At 54.5% G+C, this 22101-nt stretch overlaps 1 protein-coding gene across 2 annotated transcripts; it reads left to right on the top strand.

Annotated features, from left to right (window-relative positions):
• The first annotated feature begins 1021 nt into the window (after positions 1 to 1021).
• On the top strand, positions 1022 to 20983 carry SMG9 (SMG9 nonsense mediated mRNA decay factor). Of its 2 annotated transcripts, XM_068992150.1 has the most exons (14): positions 1022 to 1185; positions 4218 to 4373; positions 6731 to 6805; positions 6900 to 7164; positions 7261 to 7358; positions 9093 to 9205; positions 12345 to 12456; positions 14578 to 14673; positions 15024 to 15109; positions 17630 to 17736; positions 18463 to 18570; positions 18771 to 18899; positions 19179 to 19323; positions 20530 to 20983. In XM_068992150.1, the coding sequence occupies exons 2-14, from the start codon at positions 4224 to 4226 to the stop codon at positions 20606 to 20608; spliced, it is 1563 nt and encodes a 520-aa protein (XP_068848251.1). In that variant the 5' UTR covers positions 1022 to 1185; positions 4218 to 4223; the 3' UTR covers positions 20609 to 20983. The 2 variants fall into 2 exon arrangements, 1 of the variants encoding a protein (XP_068848251.1); XR_011146424.1 differs by lacking the exon at positions 20530 to 20983 and having other exon boundaries at positions 18463 to 18562; positions 19179 to 19306.
• The last annotated feature ends 1118 nt before the right edge of the window (positions 20984 to 22101 follow it).

The following is a 22101-nucleotide window of genomic DNA, read 5'->3' as shown; positions in this document are numbered from 1 at the left end:
ATGGAATATGGGAACCAGCGTGGAGAAGGACTTTTCTCGTGTACCCCATGGGCTGCTCGAATTTTGTCAAAAAGTACATGTATTCCCTGTCCAAATAGAATTTTTACATGAAAAAGGGTAAATTCTCCCCTCATCTACGTAGCGATGAATACATAGACACTTCTCTCTTCTCTTGAAGCATCTATCGTTCCCATGGGTAACCATCAGCTCCAGCTAAGTCGCGGAGCCCTTTGGACTGACTGCGCACGCACCCTCTGCAGACAGCGCTCTGCCTGGCATTCCTTTTTCGCGCGCAGTGGGCTCCACACGCAGGCGTTTGAATTTTGACCTTTAGCACTGTTCCTCCTCCACCGCGGCTCGCGAAGGGTTTAATACGTGGTCTTCTTCCCACCAGTCCGCGTCTCGTTTCCCTCAGGATCTGACCTGCCCATGTCTGCTGCCTCATCTCTCACCCGTGGAACTCCAGGAGTCCAAGCCCGTCTGGCTGGACCTTTCTTCCCAGGTTCCCTCGCCTGGAGTGTCCTTGCCCGCCCTTCAAGACCCGCGCCCTTTCCTAAGTGATTTGATTCCCCAACTGTCTCTTTCCACAGGCCGGGATCCCTTCCAGCGTATGCGCCAGGTCTGATTCATCCCTGTGTTCTCAACACTCAGTCAGCCCGGGACACTTAAATTCTCCCTTGCTGTCTCACCCTACAGCGTCTCGCCGACTCTGCTAAGAAAGAACTCAAACCTAGAGTCCTCGGCGCCACGCCCACCCCACTCCTCTCTGCAAGCCTACGCATGCTCCCTGCGACGCGCACGCGCACTAAAGCAGAATCGGCGAGCCCGTTGAGGCCAACCACTTCCATCGACGCATGCTCAGTCTGGCGCTCACGCTCGATTCTTGCGCGCCCAGCCAGCGGCGCATGCGTGGGGCCGGCAGCCCGCGAGACCTGATTTCAGTTTGGCCTCGCGATATTTCATCCAGCTGTTCCTCCCTCCGGCTGGCCTTCCTTCGGTGCTGCTTCCGGGATGCCCCGACCTGTCCTGGGTTGACCGGTACCGGTTCTCTTCTCTCCTGCGACGCTCCTGGGTCCCCAGACTCCATTTACAGGCCGGTGGCTTCTGGTGGACCCTGCTCACCCCTACCCTACCCCATCTCGGAGAACCCGCTGCGCCCCAGGAGCCAATCAGCAGCCGCCTTAGGTAAGAGGCCCGCGTGTCCGCTCGAGGCCGGCGCCCCTACCGGGGCGGGGCGCGGGGCGTGTTTCGGGGCCCGCCCCTTCCTCGACCGCTAACTGGTTGCCCCGACTCCCGGCGGCTGGGTGTCACTGAGTACCCAGCTAAAGCGACCCATTAAATGCTGGCTGGGTTGGCGGGAGTTCGGTGGAGAGGAGACAGATGATATGTATATAGCAATTTCAGTTCTGGAGGACCATTAATAGTGAGGGCCTGTAAACTACCGGCAAAGTACTGCGAAATCCCTTTAATAACGTGCAAAGAGAAATTTAAGTCCTGGGGACACTCGTAGAGGGCCTGCAAACGGCTCCTTGACTTTTGTCTTCCAAATGACAACAGATACTGTGTAAATAGAAATTTAAGTTCTGGGGTTCTCCCGTGGGAGGCTTCTAAACAGATTCATAATTATGAGGACGTGTCCTGAGTAAAACATTCTAGACTCAAGTTCCAGGGGAGACCCCGTATAAAGGACTGTACATATATATGTAATTGTTAGAGAGCCTTTTAGAAAAAGTGTGACGACTCAAGTACTGGGGTGGGGTTGCTTCATTATACCATAAGTATGGGGTTAGGAATTGGGAGACTCCCCAGACAACTTGCAGATAGGCACTTTGATTCTGGGAGATCCCCTGAAAGAGGCGTGTTAAGATATGCCTGAGTACTGAGGAGGTTCCTCAAAGAGCCTTAATTTAATTAGGCTCTTAATTTCTGGGAGGTCGCCTTAAGAGTCCTGTAAATAAACACAAATAGGCTGGCTTTATTCTTTTGGAGGGAGGGTAGAATCCCCAGAGGAGCCTAGAGACAATGTTGTGAGTCCCCAAAATGCTTGCTTGTAGGTGAACTCTTAAACTCTGGGGAACTTCCCTTCAGGGCTGTAGAATTGACTCAAATACTGCGTGAGTTCCCAGAATAACATGCATAGGAAGAGGGTCCTTATGGGACACCTTGCTGCTCAGGCAGAATACCCATTGAGACAAGAAAACAGACACTTCAGTGCTGGGAAGGTCTCCAGGATAAAGTGTAAACAGACCCTTAATTGCAAAGAGGGGGGAGTCCCAATTTCTGAGGGGACTCTCCAGAACTGTAAACAGTCATTTAAGTGCTGAATCAGTTTCCGTACGCATCTTTAAACTGGCCTTGCCCTCCTTTGTCTCAGAAGGCAGTCTTCCACCTCGTTTGTGGCTGGGGAAGAGGTCATGTAAAGCAGTGGGAGAGGAGCTAGACAAAATTACTAGCTAGCAAAATTACTGCCGCATCCAGTAAACAGTTATTTCTGTTCTAGCGAAAGTGGCTTACACAGGGATCTCTTAATGTCACTGTGTAATTGGGTAGGAGGTGGCGCGATTCATAGAATGATTTGAAGGCACCTAAGAGCTAAGCAAAGGTCAGCATACTTTTTCTGTAAAGGTCCAGAGGGTAGTTATTTTAGACTCGGCAGTCTGTCTCGACTGCTCTGCCATTGTATCAAGAAGCCAGCCGTAGACTGTTTATAAATTGATGGATGTGGCCGTATTTCAATAAAACTATTCCCCCAAACAGAAGGCAGACCAGCTGTCTCCCTGTGAGCTATAGCAGTTGGCCTCATAGTCCTGCCAAGAGACATACTCAGAGATTTCCCTGGAATGAGATGTAAACAGCTGGATAAACTCCCTGGGGACCTATAAAAGAAAGAAAAAGTTAAGTCACTCAGTCCTTTCTGACTCTTTGCGACCCCATGGACTGTAGCCTAGCAGGCTCCCCCATCCGTGGGATTTTCCAGGCAAGAGAACTGGAGTGGGTTGCCATCTCCTTCTCCAGGGGATCTTCCCAACCCAGGGATCGAACCCAGGTCTCCTGCATTGCAGGCAGACGCTTTACCATCTGAGCCACCAGGGGTAGAGAGTGGGTTATTGAGGTAACCATACATTTTATAATGTCTTAGATTAAACCCTGGTGAGAGCTTGGAGTTTGAGGGATGGCAGACCATCAGAAATGGAAGGTAAACACACTGAAAGCAGAGGGACACCAGATGAAAATGGGTCCTTGAATATTGGAGCCCCCCCACCCCCCAAACACGTGCTATTGGCTTATCAGAAGAGTAGTTGTCAAACTGGAAATCATGTTACAAATATGTCTGGACAGGATTTGCTACACTTTGGGAAAGAATGTGTCCCATTTTGGGGGCTTCCCTGGTGCTTCAGTGATAAAGAATCCGCCTGCAGTTCAGGAGATGAGGGTTTAATCCCCAGGTCAGGAAGATCCCCTGGAGAAGGAAATGGCAATCCACTCCAGTATTCTTGCCTGGGAAATCCCAAGGACGGAGGAGCCTGGTGGGCTACAGTCCGTGGAGTCACGGAAGAGTCTGACACGACTGAGTGACTAAACAACAACAATATCCCATCTTTATGTGACCCTCCTGCTGTGTGTTATTATTTATGCTGAGCAAAGTGATTAGTAGTTGGGAATAGTTTTGGCTACAAGAGAAGGGGATATTATTTGTCTCTGCATCCAGAGATAGCCAATTTAAGGTTAATATTCAATGTAAGGTTAATAGGGAATCTCTGAGCCTCGTGTTTTGTTCTGTCATGGCTTCTTTCCATTCAGTTGCCTCAGAGGCCAAAATAGCTGCTTAAACGCCAGCCTCCAGGCCCACATTCCTTTCAGCCAGGAGGAGAAGGGGACAAACGGCATGTGCCAGCATCTGTGAAGAAAAGTTTCCCAGCGCTGCCAAAACACACTTCTACTGTCATACTGTTGACCAGAAAGAATTTAGTCACATGGCCACACCTAACTGTAGATCAGCCTGAGAAGTGTATCCTGGATAACCATGTACCCAACTCAGAACTGTGGGTTTTATTTCTTTGAAAGAAGTGGAGAATGGATGTTGGGAGCCCATTGGCAATCACTGCCGCAGCCACAGAGCTCTCTTGAAAGGAAGTGCTTTCTTATGTTCCAGGGTAAGCCAGATGGAATGAGGAGGGACTCTCTTCACCCTGGAATCAACCTCATTCTCCCCGCAGGTGACCATGTCTGAGTCTGGGCACAGTCAGCCAGGGCTCTATGGGATAGAGAGGCGGCGGCGCTGGAAGGAGCCAGGCCCTGGCGGCCCCCAGAATCTCTCCGGGCCCGGAGGTCGGGAGAGGGACTACATCGCACCCTGGGAAAGAGAGAGACGGGTGAGTGTCTGGGTCCAAGGGCGGCATTCATGCATCCACTCATTCCGCAAAGGTTTATTAAGCGCCTGCCTTGTGCCAGGGATGTATCTGTGGACAAGATGAACGGTCCTCAGAGAACGATACAGGGACTGTCTTAGATGAAGTGGTCAGAGGAGGCTTCTTTGAAGAGCTGACTCATGAGCAGAGACCTGAGGTGAGAGGACAAGCCCCGACAGAGTCTGAGTGAAGAGCCTTCAAAACAGGGAAACAGCCAATGTGAAGGCCCTGAGGCCTTTATCTGGTGGGTTCAGAGAGGAGCCTGGGGGCACCAGTGGCTGCAGTGGATGGAAAAGGGAGAGCAGTAGGAGATGAGGTCAGGGGACACTGGGGCCAGGCCATGTGGGACCTGCTCGGCCTTGGGAAGCACTTTGGATCTCACTGAGTGGGATTGGCTTTGGAGTTGGAGCTGAGAGGTGCCAGAGCTCCTGTCTTCCAGAGTTGTGTAATCGTAGTGGCCATTTCTGTTTGCTGAGCAGTGTGCTCGCGCTCTGCAAAGTGCTTTCCGTCCTTTGGTTCTTCTTGAACTCGTGCAGCTGCCCTGTGAAGTGGAGCCTACATTTGACCTGATTTTCACTAATGAGGAGTTGAGTCTTAGAGGGGAAGGGACACCCCCACAGTCACAGGTCAATAGCCTTTCGAGCCAGGACTCGAACCCAAATCCAAGGGAGCCTAAGGCATAGCACCCTCACGCCCAGTCTAGAGACTGTCCTGTCCTGGGATTCAGGACTTGGGAACTTCGGCCGGGTCCCCATCCCACCCTGCTCCTCTCACTGCCAGAACCACACTCCCAGGTTCTTTGTCCAGCGCCCTGCCCACCTCTGAGGGCTGTTTGTGGGGAGGTGGAAGAAGGTAACAGTTCGGACAGTTTCTGAGCCATAAAATGGTAGACATGAAGGAAATTTCTTCACAGTGAGCTTGGCTCTTGCTCCTTCCCTTGGGTCTCAGGGTAAGTGGTAACAACAGTCTCCCGTCCCACACATCCTTCTGCGGAGCGTTACCATCTTCCTGCACTTTCAGCTTCAGTCCCTGAACAGGCAACTCCCAGATCTCTGGTCTGTGACTCTGCCTTCGCTGCTGAGCCCCGGCAGCCTGCTAACTGGCCAGTGGACTCCCCACAGCCTCCCCATCTCCCGCTGACCCCAGTGTCTTCCTGCCACTTCTCTTCCTCTCAGGATCACTGACAGCCCATCAGGCCTCATCCTGGACACTCCACACCCCCACCCTCCCTGCACCTGTTGCTGCGTAAGGTGCCTCCTGACTGTATCTCCAGTCCATCATCATCTCTCCACCCTCGCCTCTTTTTTTTTAAATTTTAATATTCATTTATTTGTTCATTTATTTAATTACTTGGCTGTTAGTTGCAATATACGGGATCTTTCCTTGTGGCATGCAGTCTCGAAAGCCCAAGGGCTCCATAGTTGCAGCATTTGGGCTTAGTTGCCAACCAGGGATCAAACCTGCGTTCCCTGCATTGGAAGGCAGATTCTTAACCACTTTTCCCCCAGGGACGTCCCCCTCACCTTTTCTTTCCAAAGCACTTTGATATCCTTTGGTTTGTCCGTCGTAGGCCAGTGAGTGAGCAGGATTTAAATGTGTCCTCAGTATGTGGGTGAAGAAACAGACCCAGTGAGGGGTCAGGACCCTCCCAAGGTTACTCAGGGCACCCGTGAAGGAACAGGTCTTTAACCCAGATCTCTCCCCTTTCTTAGACAGATTTGGGGTGAGTCAGAAGAGGCCTGAAGAGGGCAAGGCGTGGGATTCAGCTCGCAGGTCTGAGGAGGAGAAGGGGACCGCAGGGCTGTCAGATAGCAGCTCTAGGTAGCTTGCTCCTGCTGCGTGCCTGATGCCATGTGAACAGCTGGGGAGTCCTGTCTACTTTCAGCCTCTTAACAGTCCTGTGAGGAAGGAGTTCCTGTCCCAATTCACCAAATGAGTACATAGCCCTGAGTGAGGCTGGTTCCTGGTCCAAGTCTACACAAACAAAACCCAGGGCCAACATGAACCCGGTTCCCTCTCCCGAGCCCCAGCTCCTCCCAACCCAGGCTTGTCCAGCAGAAGAGCTGGCAGCGTGGTTCTGGAGCCGGATCCAGAACTGGGGTCTTTCTCCACCACTTAATGGCTGTGTGGCCTTGGGCAAGCTGGTTAACCTCTCTGGATCTCAGTTACTTCCTTCGAAATGTGGGGCTCAAGGTACCTGTCTGACAGCGCTATCTTGGTAGGTTAGGAGGGGTTCATGTCTGAAGGCATTTAGAGTGGCACTTGGCACTTACCGAGTGTGCAGGGCATCATTGCTGAGTAACTGCCCTCCCTCACCACAGGATGGCAGCGAAGAGACTAGCACGGCGGTCATGCAGAAAACCCCCATCATCCTCTCAAAGCCTCCAGCAGAGCGGGTGAGCAAGGCAGACCCTTTTCTGTGGAAGGGGAGGCTGGGAGCAGTTAGGGCAAGGATCTCTCCTGCTGACCAGCACCTTCTCACTCCCGCAGTCAAAGCAGCCCCCGCCTCCAGCAGCCCCTGCCACCCCACCTGCCCCGGCCCCTCTGGAGAAGCCCATTGTGCTCATGAAGCCCCGGGAGGAGGGGAAAGGGCCGGCGGCCACAACGAGCGCCTCAACCCCCGAGGGCACTGCCCCACCACCCCCGGCAGCCCCTGTGCCACCCAAGGGGGAGAAGGAGGGCCAGAGACCCACACAGCCCGTGTACCAGATCCAGAACCGGGGCATGGGCACTGCCGCCCCAGCAGCCGTGGACCGTGAGTCGGGGGCTGGGTGGGGTCTGGTTGGGAGCCGACACCCCCTCGCACAGAGCCTCACCACGTCCTCGGTCTCCTGCTTGCTCTCGCCTGCAGCTGTCGTGGGCCAGGCCAAACTGCTGCCCCCGGAGCGCATGAAGCACAGCATCAAGCTGGTGGACGACCAGATGAATTGGTGCGACAGTGCCATTGAGGTACTGGGGTGCTGGGCGGCGCCCTGCTCGAGCTTCTGTGGGTTCCACCCTCCCCTCCACTCCCCGGTGCCCTCCACGCTCACCCTCTTGGCAGGCAACACCAGCCTAGACAGCTTTTGGGCAGTGACAGCAGTGAGAGGGATTCTCCAGTGGCTCAGCTGGTAAAGAACCTGCTAGCCAATGCAGGAGACACAGAGGACTCGGGTTCCATCCCTGGGTCGGGAAGATGCCCTGGAGAAGGAAATGGCAACCCACTCTAGTATTCTTGCCTGGGAAATTCCAGGGAAAGAGGAGTCTGACGGGCTCCAGTCCATTGAGTCACAAAGAGTCAGACACGACTGAGCGCGTCCACGCAGGGGTGAGAGGGAAGGGATGAGGGAGTTTTCACCTAGCTGGGCGGAATCTCAATGGCTCAGCTGTGCTGGTGGTTCAGTTACTGAAATACTTTGATACTGGTTGGCCAAGAGGGCTCCCCTAGCACTGCAGAGTCCCTGGGATCCCCTCCCGCCTCCCACAGCAGGGCAGCCTCCAGGGCCTGCGCCAGTCCTCCTGATTGGCTGAACCCCGTGCTGGACCAGTGCAAACTGGCTTGAGTGTCAACCCTCCGAGATTCCCCGCTCCATCCCAGGAGTCCCCACTCTGGTTCACACCTCACACTCCTGGCTGTCAGACCTACTTCCAGTGTCCCAGTCTTTGTTTCCCCTCTTCTGATGTGTTCCCCCCGATACCTGACACATCACTTCTCTGCTCGAATTCTTCCAGGTGACCCCCTCTCCTTCCCAGCTTGGCCTGAGTAGGACAACATGCCAGGCCGTCTTCCAGGACAGCATTCCTGGCCCCTGCTGCCTTGCTGGGTCCACTCCCATGTTGATATCAACTGGGGCATGGGGGAAAAAAAAAGATCACTGTCCAGGCCCTGCTATTGAGCGCTTACCCACAAATCCCCAAATATGGCTCCTATAACTGAGGAACTAAATTTGTAGTTTTAATTTTAATTAAACTTCAGTCATCACGTGTGGTCAGCATCTACCATATTGAATAGCGCTAGCCCTTGATATTCTACTTTGATGGGTTCAGGGTTAGGCCCAGGATTAGATTCTTTTTTTTTTTCAGAGCTCTCCTGGTGATTCTTAGGTGCAATAGCCACATAGAGGGCATGACTGTTTTCCTTGAGGAGTGTGTCTCTCACACCCCCTGGTGGTGAAAGTTAGCATCACTGGCAGCCCAGAGGCGAAGGTCTCCAGACTCCACAGGACTCTTAAATCCCCGCAGACAAGAGCCAGGACCGGCCCGGCTCCCCTTCCTGCTTGCTGCTCCCTTTCTCACGCTTTCCCAGTTTTCCCAACTTTGCTGAAGCCCAGGCCTCGCGGGGTCACTGCAGTGGCCGCAGCTACCCGGTTCTGTCTTCCACCTGTCCTTCTGTTCCCTTTCCGTTGCCAAAGTCAGGTGCCCCTTGTCCACTGTGTTCCAGCCATGCTGACTTCTGTTAGCTTCTCGACCAGACAGGCTCCCATCTACTTTGGAGCTCTCACAAATGCTGTTCTTTGTAGCAGGAACATTCCGTGTGTGCCTCCACCACCACCACACACACGCAGTTTCTGTGCCCAGGTGAGGAGATTTGGGGCCATATATCTGACAAGGCAGGGGGGCAGCCACGAACGTCTGTAGGGCCCCCATCTCCCACATTAGCAACGGGCACATTTTTGAGGGTTGCATTCCGGCGTCTCCCCACAGTACCTGTTGGATCAGACTGATGTCCTGGTGGTTGGTGTCCTGGGCCTCCAGGGGACGGGCAAGTCCATGGTCATGTCGTTGTTGTCAGCCAACACTCCGGAGGAGGACCAGAGGTGAGGGGGCCATTGGGTAGGAGTGTGGAAGGCTGTGGGGGCGGTGGACACCCACCTGTATCAGCCGGGTGTTGCAAGTGGCATCACCAAAGAACTTGGGAAAGTCACTTCCCCTCCCTTAACCTCAGTGTGTCCGTCAGAGGAGGAGGAGGATGGGCTGGACCACACTCTCCTCTTGTGCAGCTCCAAGGAGACCAGTCCCGTTCCTCCCTCTCTCCCTTCCTGCCTGACTCCAGGAAATGGTGCAGGGCCAGCCAGGAACTGGGATGGCCCATTCAGTAAGTCTGGATTTAGGTCCACCTTGGTCTGAGCCCTGCACCAGCTGGTTGACCTCGGGCAAGCCCCTTCACCTCTTGGTGCCTCACTTCCTCATCTGTCAAGTGAGTTTTGGGAGAGTGAGACAAGACTGGGGAGGCAGACTTGAGCATGAATCTGGCACAAAGCAAATGCTCCCAGGATGAGGCTGTTTGGGCCCGGAAAACCAGAGTGAGGGGAGAGGCCTGGAAGAAGGCTGTGGCTTCCAGACTAGCCTCTCGCCTGCCTTGTTAGGGAGGATGGGGTATGGTTGTGATGGGAGAGGGTGTGGGGGAGGGGGGATTTTAAGAACTAGGGCTCCAATCTGAGGGCAAGGAAGAGAGACAAGCAGGGATTATAAGGACTAGAGTAGGGGACATAGGCAGTCTTAATTCAGGAAGAATCCAGATGGGGGGTGAGCAGAAGTAGTAGCCATTGGGGATTTCTTTGAAACAATAGGGGTCTGTTTTTTTTATGAAACCAGTGATTTTGCTGTGGACTCCATGGATGGGCCTCAGGGGTCCGTGAACCCCCCCAGTGGTGTATGTGGGGTTTTACATACATCTACAGCCAGGCTTTGCTTCTAGGGAGAGGCTCCATAGTTCCCGGCAGATCTCAGAGGGGCCCGAGGGAACCCCAGAACGGGTTAAGTTTCCCTGTGGCGAGAACATACACCCCCAGACCCAGAGCTGCGGGCGCTCTGCCTCCCGGCTGGCTCCGTCCTGCTCTTGCTCACGACGTCATCTCCGATCTGGCGCAGCTGCGGCTCTCTTGGCTGGCATTCTTTCCATCTCAGCTTCCACCCCCAACTCTTGGCGCAGAGTCCTCAGCTAGACTCCCGTCAGCCTGCCACGTCTTTCTGAGGCAGCTCAGCCTGTGCCGTGGTAGACGTTACTACCACCTTTTGTCATCAGGTCTCATGAGGTTTTTTTAAATTTTTTATTTTGTATTGGGGTGTGGCCAGTTAACAATGTTGTTAGTTTTAGATGAACAGCAAAGAGGCTCAGCCATACATACACATGTGTTCATTCTCCCCAAACCCCCCTCCCATCCAGTGTAGGCTGCCGCATAACCCTGAGCAGAGTTCCATGTGCTATACAGTAGGTCCTTGTTGCTTGTCTGTTATAAGTATAGCAGTGTGTACATGCTAATCCCAAGCTCTCTAACTGTCCCTTCCCCCTGGCAACCATTAGTTCATGTTCTGAGTCTGTGAGTCTCTTTCTGTTTTTGTACGTTCATTTCTTTTTAGATGCTGCATTTAAAGAATGTTGTACAGTGTTTCTGCTTGTCTGTCTGACCGACTTTGGTCAGAGTGGCACTCTGTAGGTCCATGCATGTTGCTGCAGATGGCATGATTTCCTTCTTCTGAACGGCTGAGTAACACTCCATTGCATATATGTGCAGCATCTTTATCCATTCCTCTGCTGATGGGCAGTTAGGTGGTTTCTGTGTCTTATGCTTTTGTAAACAGAGCTGCAGTGAACCTTGGGGTGTGTGTATCTTTTCAAGGTCTTACGCTGTTGTAAACAGCACGGCAGTGAATATTGGGGTGTGTGTATCTTTCAGAGATACTTACATTTTTTTGTTTGGGATTTTTTTTCTGGTCACACCACACATGTGGAATCTTCATTCCCCAAGCAGTGATTGTGCCCCCTGCATTGGAAGTGCAGAGTCTCACCCCTGGACCACCAAAGAAGTCCAGATCTCATAAGTTTTACTCCTAATTATCTTGAGAGTAGGCTTCCCAGGTGGCTCAGACGGTAAAGAATCTGCCTGCAATGCAGGAGACCCAGGTTTGATCCCTCAGTTGGGAAGATCCCCTGGAGAAGGAAATGGCACCCCACCCAAGTATTCTTGCCTGGAGAATCCCCTGGACAGAGGAGGCTGGCAGGCTACAGTCCATGGGGTCTTACAGAGTCAGAACCTTGAGAATTCATCTGCTCCTCCCCTCCTCACACCACCTCCTGGCCCAGGTCACTGCCACCTTCCCTGGAGGAGGCCAGGAATCTCCTAACTGGCCTCCCTGCTTCACTTCAGTCAGTATTTACGAGGCACTTGCCATGGGCCAGGCCCTGTTCTCCACTTTGGGGCTACAGCAATAAACAAAAACTGGCAGAAATCCCTGTCCTTATGGAGCTTGCATTTTCATGGAGGAGATGGTAAACAAGCACGTTAGATGGTAACTGAACGGACAAGGGTTATAGGGAGGCGGCATTGGAGCCAGGTTACTGTTTTAAATCAGGTGGTCCGGGAGACATTTGAGAAGCAGCAGCCTTGGAGCAGGGGAGCAGGGAAGGCATTCCAGTCAGGGCAGGAGCTAGGCACCGGGACACCCACATCCTCACTGTGGGGTGGAGGGTTTTCAGGTCCGTCTGTCCTGTGCCTGGCGTATGGCGGGTACACTTGGCAATGAATAGCTAGCAAGTTTACATCGCCGTGTGTCAGCCACTCTTCTAAAGGCTTTACGTATGTTAACCTCACAATCACCCTGAGAGGCTGAGACTACTGTCCCCACTTTACAGATGAGGAAACAGAAGAAAGATTAAGGAACTTGCTCAAAGCCACACAGCCGGGAAGAGGCAGAGCTAGGGTTTGAATCTGGGCAGCCTCGGGGAGTCCCTGCTCTGAAACACCTCAGTCTAGTGATTTTGTTGAGAATTCGCAGGTCCACTTATGGGTTGGGATGAAGTCACATGATATAAAACGTAGCCCCCAGACAGCAGGGCCACAGATGGAAAGCTTTGCAGGCCGGTGGGGAGTCAAGTCCCACAGGCTCACGGCCTCACTCTGGAGGCGGCAGAGCCCGAGAACCTGACCTCTGATGACCCCACCTGCTCCTCCGCAGGGCGTATGTTTTCCGGGCCCAGAGCGCCGAAATGAAGGAGCGAGGGGGCAACCAGACCAGTGGCATCGACTTCTTTATTACCCAAGAGCGGATTGTTTTCCTGGACACACAGGTGCCGGCCCCCACCCACCCCACCCCACCCCGCTGCATGCCGTGTTAAGCTCCTTCCCTGGAAGTGTCTAAGCCACAGCTTTGCTTGTGTCCCCGTTGCTCCAGCCAAGCCGTGGACATGCTCATGCCTTTGGGCAAGTTGTGTCTCTTCTTGGCCCTTAGTCTCCTCTTGTCAGATTTTATCCCCCTCCCCTCCTGTCTGTTGTGTGCAGAGGTGCCTGAAGAATTTTGTAACACAGTGGTCCCCAACCTTTTTGGCACTGGGGATCAGTTTCGTGGAAGACAATTTTCCCACAGGCTGGGCAGTTGGTGGAATGGTTTGGGGATGATTTCTCATAAGGAGGTCATGACCTAGACCCTCACATGTGAGGTTCACAATAGGATTCGCGCTCCTGTGAGAGTTTAATGCCGCTGCTGATCTGATAGAAGGTGGATCTCAGGCGGTAATGCGCACACGGGGAGCGGCTGTAAATACAGGTGAAGCTTCATTCAGTTGCCTACTGCTCACCTCCGGCTCTGTGGCCTGGTTCCCCCGGGGATTGGAGACCCGTGCTGTAACCTGATGGTTAAAAGTGGGGGCCCTGGAGTCAGTCTGAAGCCAGATCTGACCTTCAATTCTTACCAGCTGGGTGACTTTAAGTTTTAACCTCCCCCAGACACCTCAGTTTGTTCATCTGTGAATGGGGTTGATGGTTGTTTTCAGCTTCATGGGAGGGTTTCAGGGAGTCAGTGGACCAGTCCAGGCAGCATGCTTGGCACAGGAGCAGGCACTTGGGAGAACTTCAGGCACCTTAGTGTCATGGGAGCTGGCCTGTCCTGTGATGCCCGGCAGCTTTCCTTAGCTCCTCCAGGTTCCCTGTTCCTCAGCCTGGCATCCAGAGCCCGTGTGGCTAGCCTCCCTCAGCCTCACCACGGGCTCCTTCCCGAGCTGCACGACCTCGACCAAGTTACTTAACATTTCCATTCCTTAGTTTTCTGAAGCAGGATAGACAGTATTACCTCCCTCGTGGGGCTTCTGTGAAGTGTCAGTGAGTGAGCACAAGTGAAGTCCTGTCAGGGCCTGGCAGGAAGAGTGTTCTCAGTACTGTTGGCCGTCAGGACCGGCACCATGAGAACGCACTCTCTCCCCCTGCCCTGTTCCCTGGCCTCTGCCTTCTCCCTGAAGACTGCTTGGGGGAAATGCCTCCTCCCAGTTGCCGCCGCCTCTGAGCGCCTGCTGGTGCCCATGTGGCCGTCCCAGCACCGCTCGTGGCTGACCGCGGTCTGGTTCTCGAGTACTGCGCTCACTCCCCCACTGCCTGCAGCTGCTTAGGGAGAGGCCCGGCCACGGCTGGCGCTCAGGGAATGCTAGTGCAGCAGAGTTCTGGCCGCCGCCCACGTGGGTGACGGGAGAGCGGGAGACCTTGCACAGATGTGGGGTGCGCCCTGTGCGCTAGGACCACCGGCCCTTAGAGACACAGTGAGATGGCTGTGGGCGGGGCCAGGGCCTCCGCGGAGCAGAGCAGAAGTTACGACCCAGACACTGTGCTGTTTGGATCCTGTTTTAGAAAGTGAGCCCTTGGGGAACCTCTTTCTTAAAGGATTCCACCAAGTGCAAAAAGAAAGAGATAGCCCCGCCACTAATTTAGGCTCTTGTTTTTCTAAATGGAGTGTTCCTTTAAGAAGAGCTGATGAGTTCACCGCTGATTCTTGCACACCCACTGATGCTGCTGTTAAAATCCTCACCAATCTTTACATTAATCATGGTTATTTGACCTAAGTAATTATCTTAGTGAAATTTTGAAGGCATTTGAAACAACAAAACAAGGGTGTTGTAGGGACATGACTCATTCATGTAGATGTTAGATTTATTGGCCCTGGAAGCGTTCTTCTAGGGCAGGCGACTCTGGAGAGCAGCGGGGATTTGCAAAAGCGCTGGGGAAGGTGAAAGTGCTTTGAGACTTTTTCCTTTCACCTCCTCTGGCTGATTAGCTCTGTACTAATTAGAAGGAAGCTGCCTGTGTTTCCAAACTTACTTTGTCCTGAGAGGCGGTGTACTTGCCATCACCAAGTGGAACTTGGGTGACTGTGTCCCCTGGGGTCCCTACGCCCACCCTGACAATCCTCTCTCTCCCTACCCCAGCCCATCCTGAGCCCCTCCATCTTGGACCATCTCATCAACAACGACCGCAAGCTGCCTCCAGAGTACAACCTGCCCCACACCTACGTTGAGATGCAGGTGAGGGGACCGAGCCAGGCCTGGGGACCCGGGGCAGAGAGCTCATGGGTATGGGTTTGCCAGTTCTACTTGCAAAGAGCCCCGGGTACCCTGAGAGCTGGTGGGAGAAGATGGCACCAAGAGTTGGGTCTGGCTCTGCCCCTTGGGAAAGTAACCCCCCCCTTAAGCCTCCACATCCGCCTGTATGACCAGGGGCTGATCATTGCCATCTGGCCCGATCTAGGGACAGCTTGGGAGGGAAGTACCAGTGCAGTCTGGGCACACAGTAGGTGCTTATAGGCTCAGAGGCCCTTGTCCTGCGGCCCCCTCAGCTACCTTCAACTCTGTTGTCCCTTCCTGCCCCACCTCAGTCACTCCAGATTGCTGCCTTCCTCTTCACGGTCTGCCACGTGGTGATAGTCGTCCAGGACTGGTTCACGGACCTCAGTCTGTACAGGTGAGGAACTGGGGCAGGGGTGAGCCAGGTGAAGGATGGCCCCCCAGACTCAGCGATCTGCCCAGCTCTCACCACTCCCATATGGCAGCCAAGGGACCCTTTGAAAATTTAAGCCAGAGAGGGTCACTGCCACTTTATTCTCTCTCAGCGCACGCACATAGACTGTGCCTATCACTCCTGGTAAAATCCGAAGCCCTTCCCCTGCGTGGTTTACAAGGTCCAGTTAATGTGGTCCTGGTCACCACACTGACCTCTCCCACCACGTCCCTCACTCCTTCCATCAAGGGTATAGAGGCCCCATAGCTGTTCCTCCTGCTACTGTGAACCTCTGCACGCCTCATCCCTCAGCCAGAAAAACTCTCCCCGGGTGCCAGGACCACCCTCATGTCCTTGAGGTCGACCTGAGGCCTCCCCTAACCTACTGAGTCTCCTGTGACCCTGCTGTGTACTTCTTTGTACCGATGACAAAGCCTTCTTTATGGTCCTTCTCCCTCCTTAGAATGTGATTCCCAGTGCCTCGCACATTGCCTGGCACAAGGTGGATGTTTAACCCTAGTTTGTTGAATGAACAGCGTGCTGAGGAGCTGGCATGTCTGGTTCTTCGAGCCTCGTGGTCCATCTCCTCCAAGCACGGGTGCTGTCCCTGAAGTACCCTGCTGGGCTGGGAGGGGAAGGAGCCAGGATCTGGCAGGAGTGCTGCCTAAAGCAGCTGGAGGTTCAGAAATGCCCCCAGATAGGACTGGCTCCCATCCGTAGGTCCCAGGAGGTAGCTGTGGGTTGGCCAGCAGCCCTGGGCTTGAGGCCCAGACAGACAGATGGAAGGAACGGGTGTTCACAGGGAGAGGGAGCCAAGCTGAAGGCAGCAGATGTCCCCAGAGTCAGGCAGCCCTGGGTTTGAATCCGCGTCCTTGTTAGGCAGTGGCTGCTTTTTCCACAGTTTGTCGTAAGCAAACGGTGTCCTGCGATGAAGTGAGTTAAAGAATGTAAAGCGTTCAGCGCAGTACCTGGTACATAGTAAGGTGTTGACAAGTAGGAGCTTAATGTGTGTGCTAGGAACTCTGGGGATGGAGATAGGCTGAGGGTCTGGCCAACAGTAAAAAAACAACTTGTTGCGAGAGCCGGCTGACATGACCAGATCTAAGTGGCTTCATTCTGAAACATCCCCCTCCTCCCACCATTGTCTGTTGGTTTATTCAGGGGACAGGTGTATTGGACGTTGTTTAGGCCAGTTGCTGTCCTTTGCCCTGGGGATACAGGTGTGATCGAACAGATAACACAGGCTGCCCTGGGGAGTTCACATTCTTGGTGGGGTAGGGGATGTGCTGTGGGCTGACCTGGCCCACGCAGAGCCTCAGTTTTAAGTCAGTGTCTTTAAGGTGGACTTCCCAGAGTGGGTGAATCACTGGAAACTGTGGGCAACATATTTGTGCGTGTGTCTGTATGAGGAGAATAGCCAGAGTTAATCAGACCCCATTATCTCTTATCTCAGGTAATAGGTTTATTTTATTTACTTTTATTGACATGTTTGGAAAAATTTACTTTAAAATTGCGTAAACTGAGAACTTATACTGATGCAAAAACCTGCACAGCTTTATCCATAATTGCCAAAACTAGGGGCAGCCAGGATGTCGTTTAGTAAATAAATGGATCCTAAGTTGCAGCACAGCCACATGTTGTTGTTGTTCAGTCGCTCGGTTGTGTCTGACTCTCTGCGACCCCATGGACTGCGCTGCACCAAGCTCCTCTGCCCTCCACTGTCTCCTGGAGTTTGCTCAGATCCATGACCATTGAGTGGGTGATGCTGTCGAACCACATTATTCAGTGTTGAAAAGAGATGTGCTGTCATGCCATGAAAGACACGCAGAAGCCTCAGATGCATACAATTAAGTGAAAGAAGCCAGTTTGAAAAGGCTTCATACTGTACGATTCCAGCTCTGTGACATTCTGGAAAAGGCAAACCATGGAGACCAGTGAAAATACCAGTGGCTGCCAGGATTGGGAGGGGAGAGGGAGCAGAGACAGCTTAGGGCTGGGCAGCTGCTCAGTGTGACGCTCTACGGTGTGCTCACGTGATTTTTTTTTTTTTTTGGGTCAAAACCCATAGAATAGACAAGCAGCAGGAGTGAACCCACATGTAAACCAGGGGCTTTGGGTGACGGGGGAGGGTCATCAGAATGTCGCTAAGTTGGGGGTGCGGCGGGGGCAGGCAATCTATGGGAAGTCTCTGTACTTTCCACTCAGTTTGCTGTGAATCCAAAACTCTCAAAAAATAAAGTCCTTCTGGATGGCATGAATTCATTAAAAAATACATAACATGTTGATCTGGGTCCATGAATTGGTGTCTAAGGGTTGTCTCTGGATTCCCTGAAATTGTGTGAGGAACGTGGTGTCTGTGTGGTGTTTTTTCCCAGCGTGGCTCTCGCTTCAGTCAAATCAGCAAAGGGAGCCCCCTCCTTCCCTAGACAGTGGGATACAGAGGGGCCGGTGCTGGAGCGCCAACCTCTCACCCCGAACCCTCAGGTTCCTCCAGACAGCAGAGATGGTGAAACCCTCCACCCCATCTCCCAGCCACGAGTCCAGCAGCTCGTCAGGATCCGACGAAGGCGCTGAGTACTACCCTCACCTGGGTGAGTGGCTTCCCCGGGGGCCGGAGGAGTGGGCAGGGGGAGAGTGGAGGCGGAAACCAGGAGTGCTCTGGGGAAGGGGGCGCCAGGAGGAGCGCCTGCTAGAGCCGTGAGGGGAGGGCCAGGATTGTCTGCCACTCCCTCTGAAGGCCCTCTCAGGCATCAAGGGCTCGGCCCCCAGGTCTGACTTAGGCTCGTTGATCAGAATGGGAACCTCTGGGCGGGTAGGACCCTAGTCTTCCCTTACCTGGATCCCTGGCCTGGAGCTCAGGGAGTAAGTGTCAAGTTGGCCCGAGTGGCGCTGTGCACCCTGGCCGCCCTGCCTGGGGCCCCTGCATGCATGTCCTTGGCCTGCTCTGTCCCTGCCCTGCTCTGTCCCTGCCCTGCTCTCCTGCAAACATCTGGCTCATATTTGACGCCTCAGACAGGCTCTTCCCCATTCTTCCTCTTGGCCTGACTCCTGGTCTTTCTAGCTCAGTCCTGATCACGTGCCCATCTACTCTTCATCTTTTCCATCAGACTGGGGGCTTCCTGAGTGCAGAAGCCATATCTAACTCATTTTTCCAGGTCCCCAGCATCAACCAGCACAGGGGCCTGATACTCAATACTTACCCGTGATCAGAACTCTGGGTCAGGGTGGGTCTTTGGAGTGAAGAGGGGAGTCCGCGTGGTGGAGCACCAGCTGCCTCTCAGGCTCCGCCTCCCCCCCCAACCCCCCCCCCCCCCAAGTCTTCCTGCAGAATAAAGCTCGCCGGGAGGACTTCTGTCCCCGCAAGCTACGGCAGATGCACCTGATGATCGACCAGCTCATGGCCCACTCCCACCTGCGGTACAAGGGTGAGGGTCCCCTGGCTGCCCCCAAGCTGGCCTGTGGCCGCCTGGCTCCTGATCCAGTCCCATGGCCCCTCCCCCAGACTTGGGAGGGAGGTCAGACGCGCTCTCCGGACCCCAACTTGACCACCCAGCACAGACCTCCTTCCCCGCCCCCTGGCCCTGCACCGAGGTGCTTGCAGCCTCTCACGGGTTCTCTCCACCAGGCACTCTATCCATGTTGCAGTGCAATGTCTTCCCTGGGCTCCCGCCTGACTTCCTGGACTCTGAGGTCAACCTGTTCCTGATGCCCTTCATGGACAGTGAGACAGAGAGTGAAACCCCACCTCGCGCAGGTAGGGATCCCCCTCGAGGGGATCTGGGCCCTGGGGAGACACGGGCTGCCCTGGTTTGAGTGTGAGAGAGACTCTTCCTGGTCTGAGCAGAGATGCAGGCCTGTCCCTGAGTTGCTCAGACCCTTTCTTGGGAGCATGTTTCCAAATTGTGGAAGAATGGGAGGACCTGCACGGAGGCTGAACTCAGGGGTGCTCCTGGGAGGCCAGGACGCTGTTGATGAGGAGGCCGGCCCTCTCCTGGCAGGCTGCCACCTCCCCTCCTAACCTCTAACTTTCCAGGACCTGGTTCCAGCCCCCTCTTCTCCCTGCTCCCCGGGTACCGAGGCCACCCCAGCTTCCAGTCCTTGGTGAGCAAGCTTCGGAGCCAGGTGATGTCCATGGCCCGGCCGCAGCTGTCACACACGATCCTCACCGAGAAGAACTGGTAAGAGTGCTCGGCAGAGGGAGGGGTCAGTGTGAGGGCCCCATGTCGAGGGTCTCGGGGATCTCTCCACCTCAGCACCTGTCCTGGAACATTGATAGCTGCCATCTTGCTGCTGTTCCCTGTGATTTTGAATCCTCAAGAGCCGGTAGTGTGTAGGTCTCGTTATCCGTTTTACTAGTGGGGAAGGTTAGGCTCAAAGAAAGGAGTGTTGTGTAGTGAGGTCACACACCTGTAACTGGGTGTCACTTGACTGCAAGGAGTAGGAGCAGTGTGCCTGGCCAAGTTAAAGGATTCATGCTAAGACCCTGAGTGCAGAAAGCACGGCAGCACCGGAGAGGAGAGCAGAAAACCGTCAGGAACCATGGGCACTGTTCTGCAGCTCCTGCTGGCTTGCGGGTCCCGTCGTCCCCTCCACTTTCCCACCTCTGCCCTCACAGAGCCCGGCACCGCCTCCCCAGCCCTGACTCTACGTGACTTTCTATGTCCAGAGCCCACAGCAGGGCTGCCGCAGATCCAGGACTGCCTCGTTTCCAAGAGAAACAAGAACCTGAGAAGTAGCTTCAGCTCGGCTCCCCTGGGTCTGTCCAGTCGGCTGTGGGCAGAAGGGGCAAGGGAGTGCAGGCGCAGCAGGATGCCGCTTGGCGCCTGCAGGGCTTGGGGGATCGGAGGTCTGCTCTTGTTGGTCTGAACCAGGACCCAGCGCGGAGGAGAGAACTGGGGAGCTGGTAGGCTTACGCTGCTGCCGGACGTTCCTGAGGGGCTTCCCTGGTGGCTCAGTGCAGAAGAGCACACGTGCCAGTGCAGGAGCCTCAGGCTCAGTCCCTGGGCTGGGAGGGCCCCTGGAGGAGGAAACGGCAGCCCACTCCAGTCTTCTGGCCTGGGAAATCCCGTGGACAGACGAGTCTGCCAGCCTAGTCCGTGGGTCACGAGAGTCAGACACAACTTAGAGGCTGAATGACAACACAGGACGTTTCTGATTGTCACACGACTCGGGGGCTGAAGAGATAGACCCACGCCCACGAAGGCCGCACTGAGGGGAGCGGGGAGCAGAGTGGGTTCTCAGCTGGGGGCCTGTGGACTCCAGCCCCGCTGCCCCGGGGAGGTGAGGGGCTCGGGCCGCCTCACAGTCTCCGCATCCCAGGCGATGGGGCCGGTCGTGCAGGGCCTGCAGCCAGGGCAGCGCTGACTCTTGGCCTCCCCTCACAGGTTCCACTATGCCGCCCGGATCTGGGACGGGGTGAAGAAGTCCTCCGCCCTGGCAGAGTACAGCCGCCTGCTGGCCTGAGGCCGAGGGGAGGGTTGTCACACAGAAAACGCCCTTCCGGGCCCCCGGTGGGTGGTGACGGGCTCCCACGTTCTCCTCCCAAAGGGTGGAGAAGGGCAGCTGGCCTGATGGACGAGGGACCTGACTTCCTCGTCTGGAGACGTGAGGGGTCCAGGGCCAGGCCCCTACCCTCCAAGGAGTGTTGTTCAGGGGGCGACTGAGATTCAGCCCTGCAGCTGGGCGGGGCAGTCCATCCTCAGCCCCCAGGGCCAGGCGGTGGGAGGAGCCTGCATGGTCACCAGGAAGCCCTGCTCCATGCCGGCCTCCCTCTGCAGGGACCAGAGCAGCAGGTCCCTCTGCCCTGTCTCCAGGCTCCTGCCTGGAATGTGAGGCATCTGGGGAGCTCTTCATCGGAGCGTCTGGTGGTTGGAATAAACGCAGTCACACAAGTCTGTTCTGGTGCTTCTCTTCCTCCTCCCCAGCGTGCCGTCCTGAGAAGCCCCGAGATTGCTGTTCCCAGCCCTTGGGGGCAGAGGAGCCGTGGCCTCCCATTGAACTTCCTGTGAGGACACGTCCACTGTAGGTCAGAGTTGTCAGCAGATAAAAACAAGTCTGCTGAGGAGGAAGCCTCTAGAGAGGGGCTTTCTGTTTTGTGAGGTACCGTCAAGCCTCCCGTCTATGTGTGTCATGGAGAAGAACGTGCAGGCCCTCACGTTTCATCTGTTCCCTTGAAGATGGTGGCAGCCTTTGGTGATATGGCCTAGCTAAGCGCAGTGCCTAATTCAGTACGTTAAAAAGAGGACAGGCCCCTAGTTAAATATCATACAGAGTCACTCAGTGTCCACGAGGGATTGGTCCCAGGACCCCTACAGATCCCCAAATCGTGGCGGCTCAAGTCCCTTAGAGGTTAGATAGCATAGCATGTTCTTATAACCTATGCACATCCTCCCATCTACGTAAGTCATTTTCTAGACTGCTTAAAGCACCTAATCCACTGTCAGTGCTAATAAATGTGAATACAATGTAAATAGTTGCCAGCACTTAAAGTCAAGTTTTGCTTTTTGAATTTTCTGGGGCTTTTTTTTGTTTGTTTTTTTTTGGTCTTTTTACTATTCTCAAGGGTGGTTGAATCCGCACACGTGGAATCCTCTAATATAGAGGGCCAAGTGCCCTTCCCCTTAGTCAAAACAGGTGCTGCTGCTGCTGCTGCTGCTAAGTCACTTCAATCGTGTCCAACTGTGTGCGACCCCAGAGACGGCAGCCCAGTAGGCCCCCCTGTCCCTGGGATTCTCCAGGCAAGAACACTGGAGTGGGTTGCCATTTCCTTCTCCAATGCGTGAAAGTGAAGTCGCTCAGTCGTGTCCGACCCTCAGCGACCCCATGGACTGCAGCCTTCCAGTCTCCTCTGTCCATGGGATTTTCCAGGCACGAGTACTGGAGTGGGGTGCCATTTTACCCTTGTCAAATACTCATACGTTATTAACCATTAGACATGATGGCTTCCCCTATATACC

Source organism: Capricornis sumatraensis, chromosome 20, assembly GCF_032405125.1.
Source record: "Capricornis sumatraensis isolate serow.1 chromosome 20, serow.2, whole genome shotgun sequence".
Lineage (NCBI taxonomy): Eukaryota > Metazoa > Chordata > Mammalia > Artiodactyla > Bovidae > Capricornis > Capricornis sumatraensis.
Note: the sequence above shows the minus strand (reverse complement) of the source record. Positions and strands in the feature narration are given on the sequence as shown.

Excerpts from the sequence above, each read along its gene's own strand:
- SMG9 (XM_068992150.1), top strand. The coding sequence starts at position 4,224 with ATGTCTGAGTCTGGGCACAGTCAGCCAGGGCTCTATGGGATAGAGAGG. Across the intron at positions 7,165-7,260 it reads CGCCCCAGCAGCCGTGGACC|CTGTCGTGGGCCAGGCCAAA; the intron begins GTGAGTCGGGGG and ends TCTCGCCTGCAG. Across the intron at positions 18,571-18,770 it reads CTCCCACCTGCGGTACAAGG|GCACTCTATCCATGTTGCAG; the intron begins GTGAGGGTCCCC and ends TCTCTCCACCAG.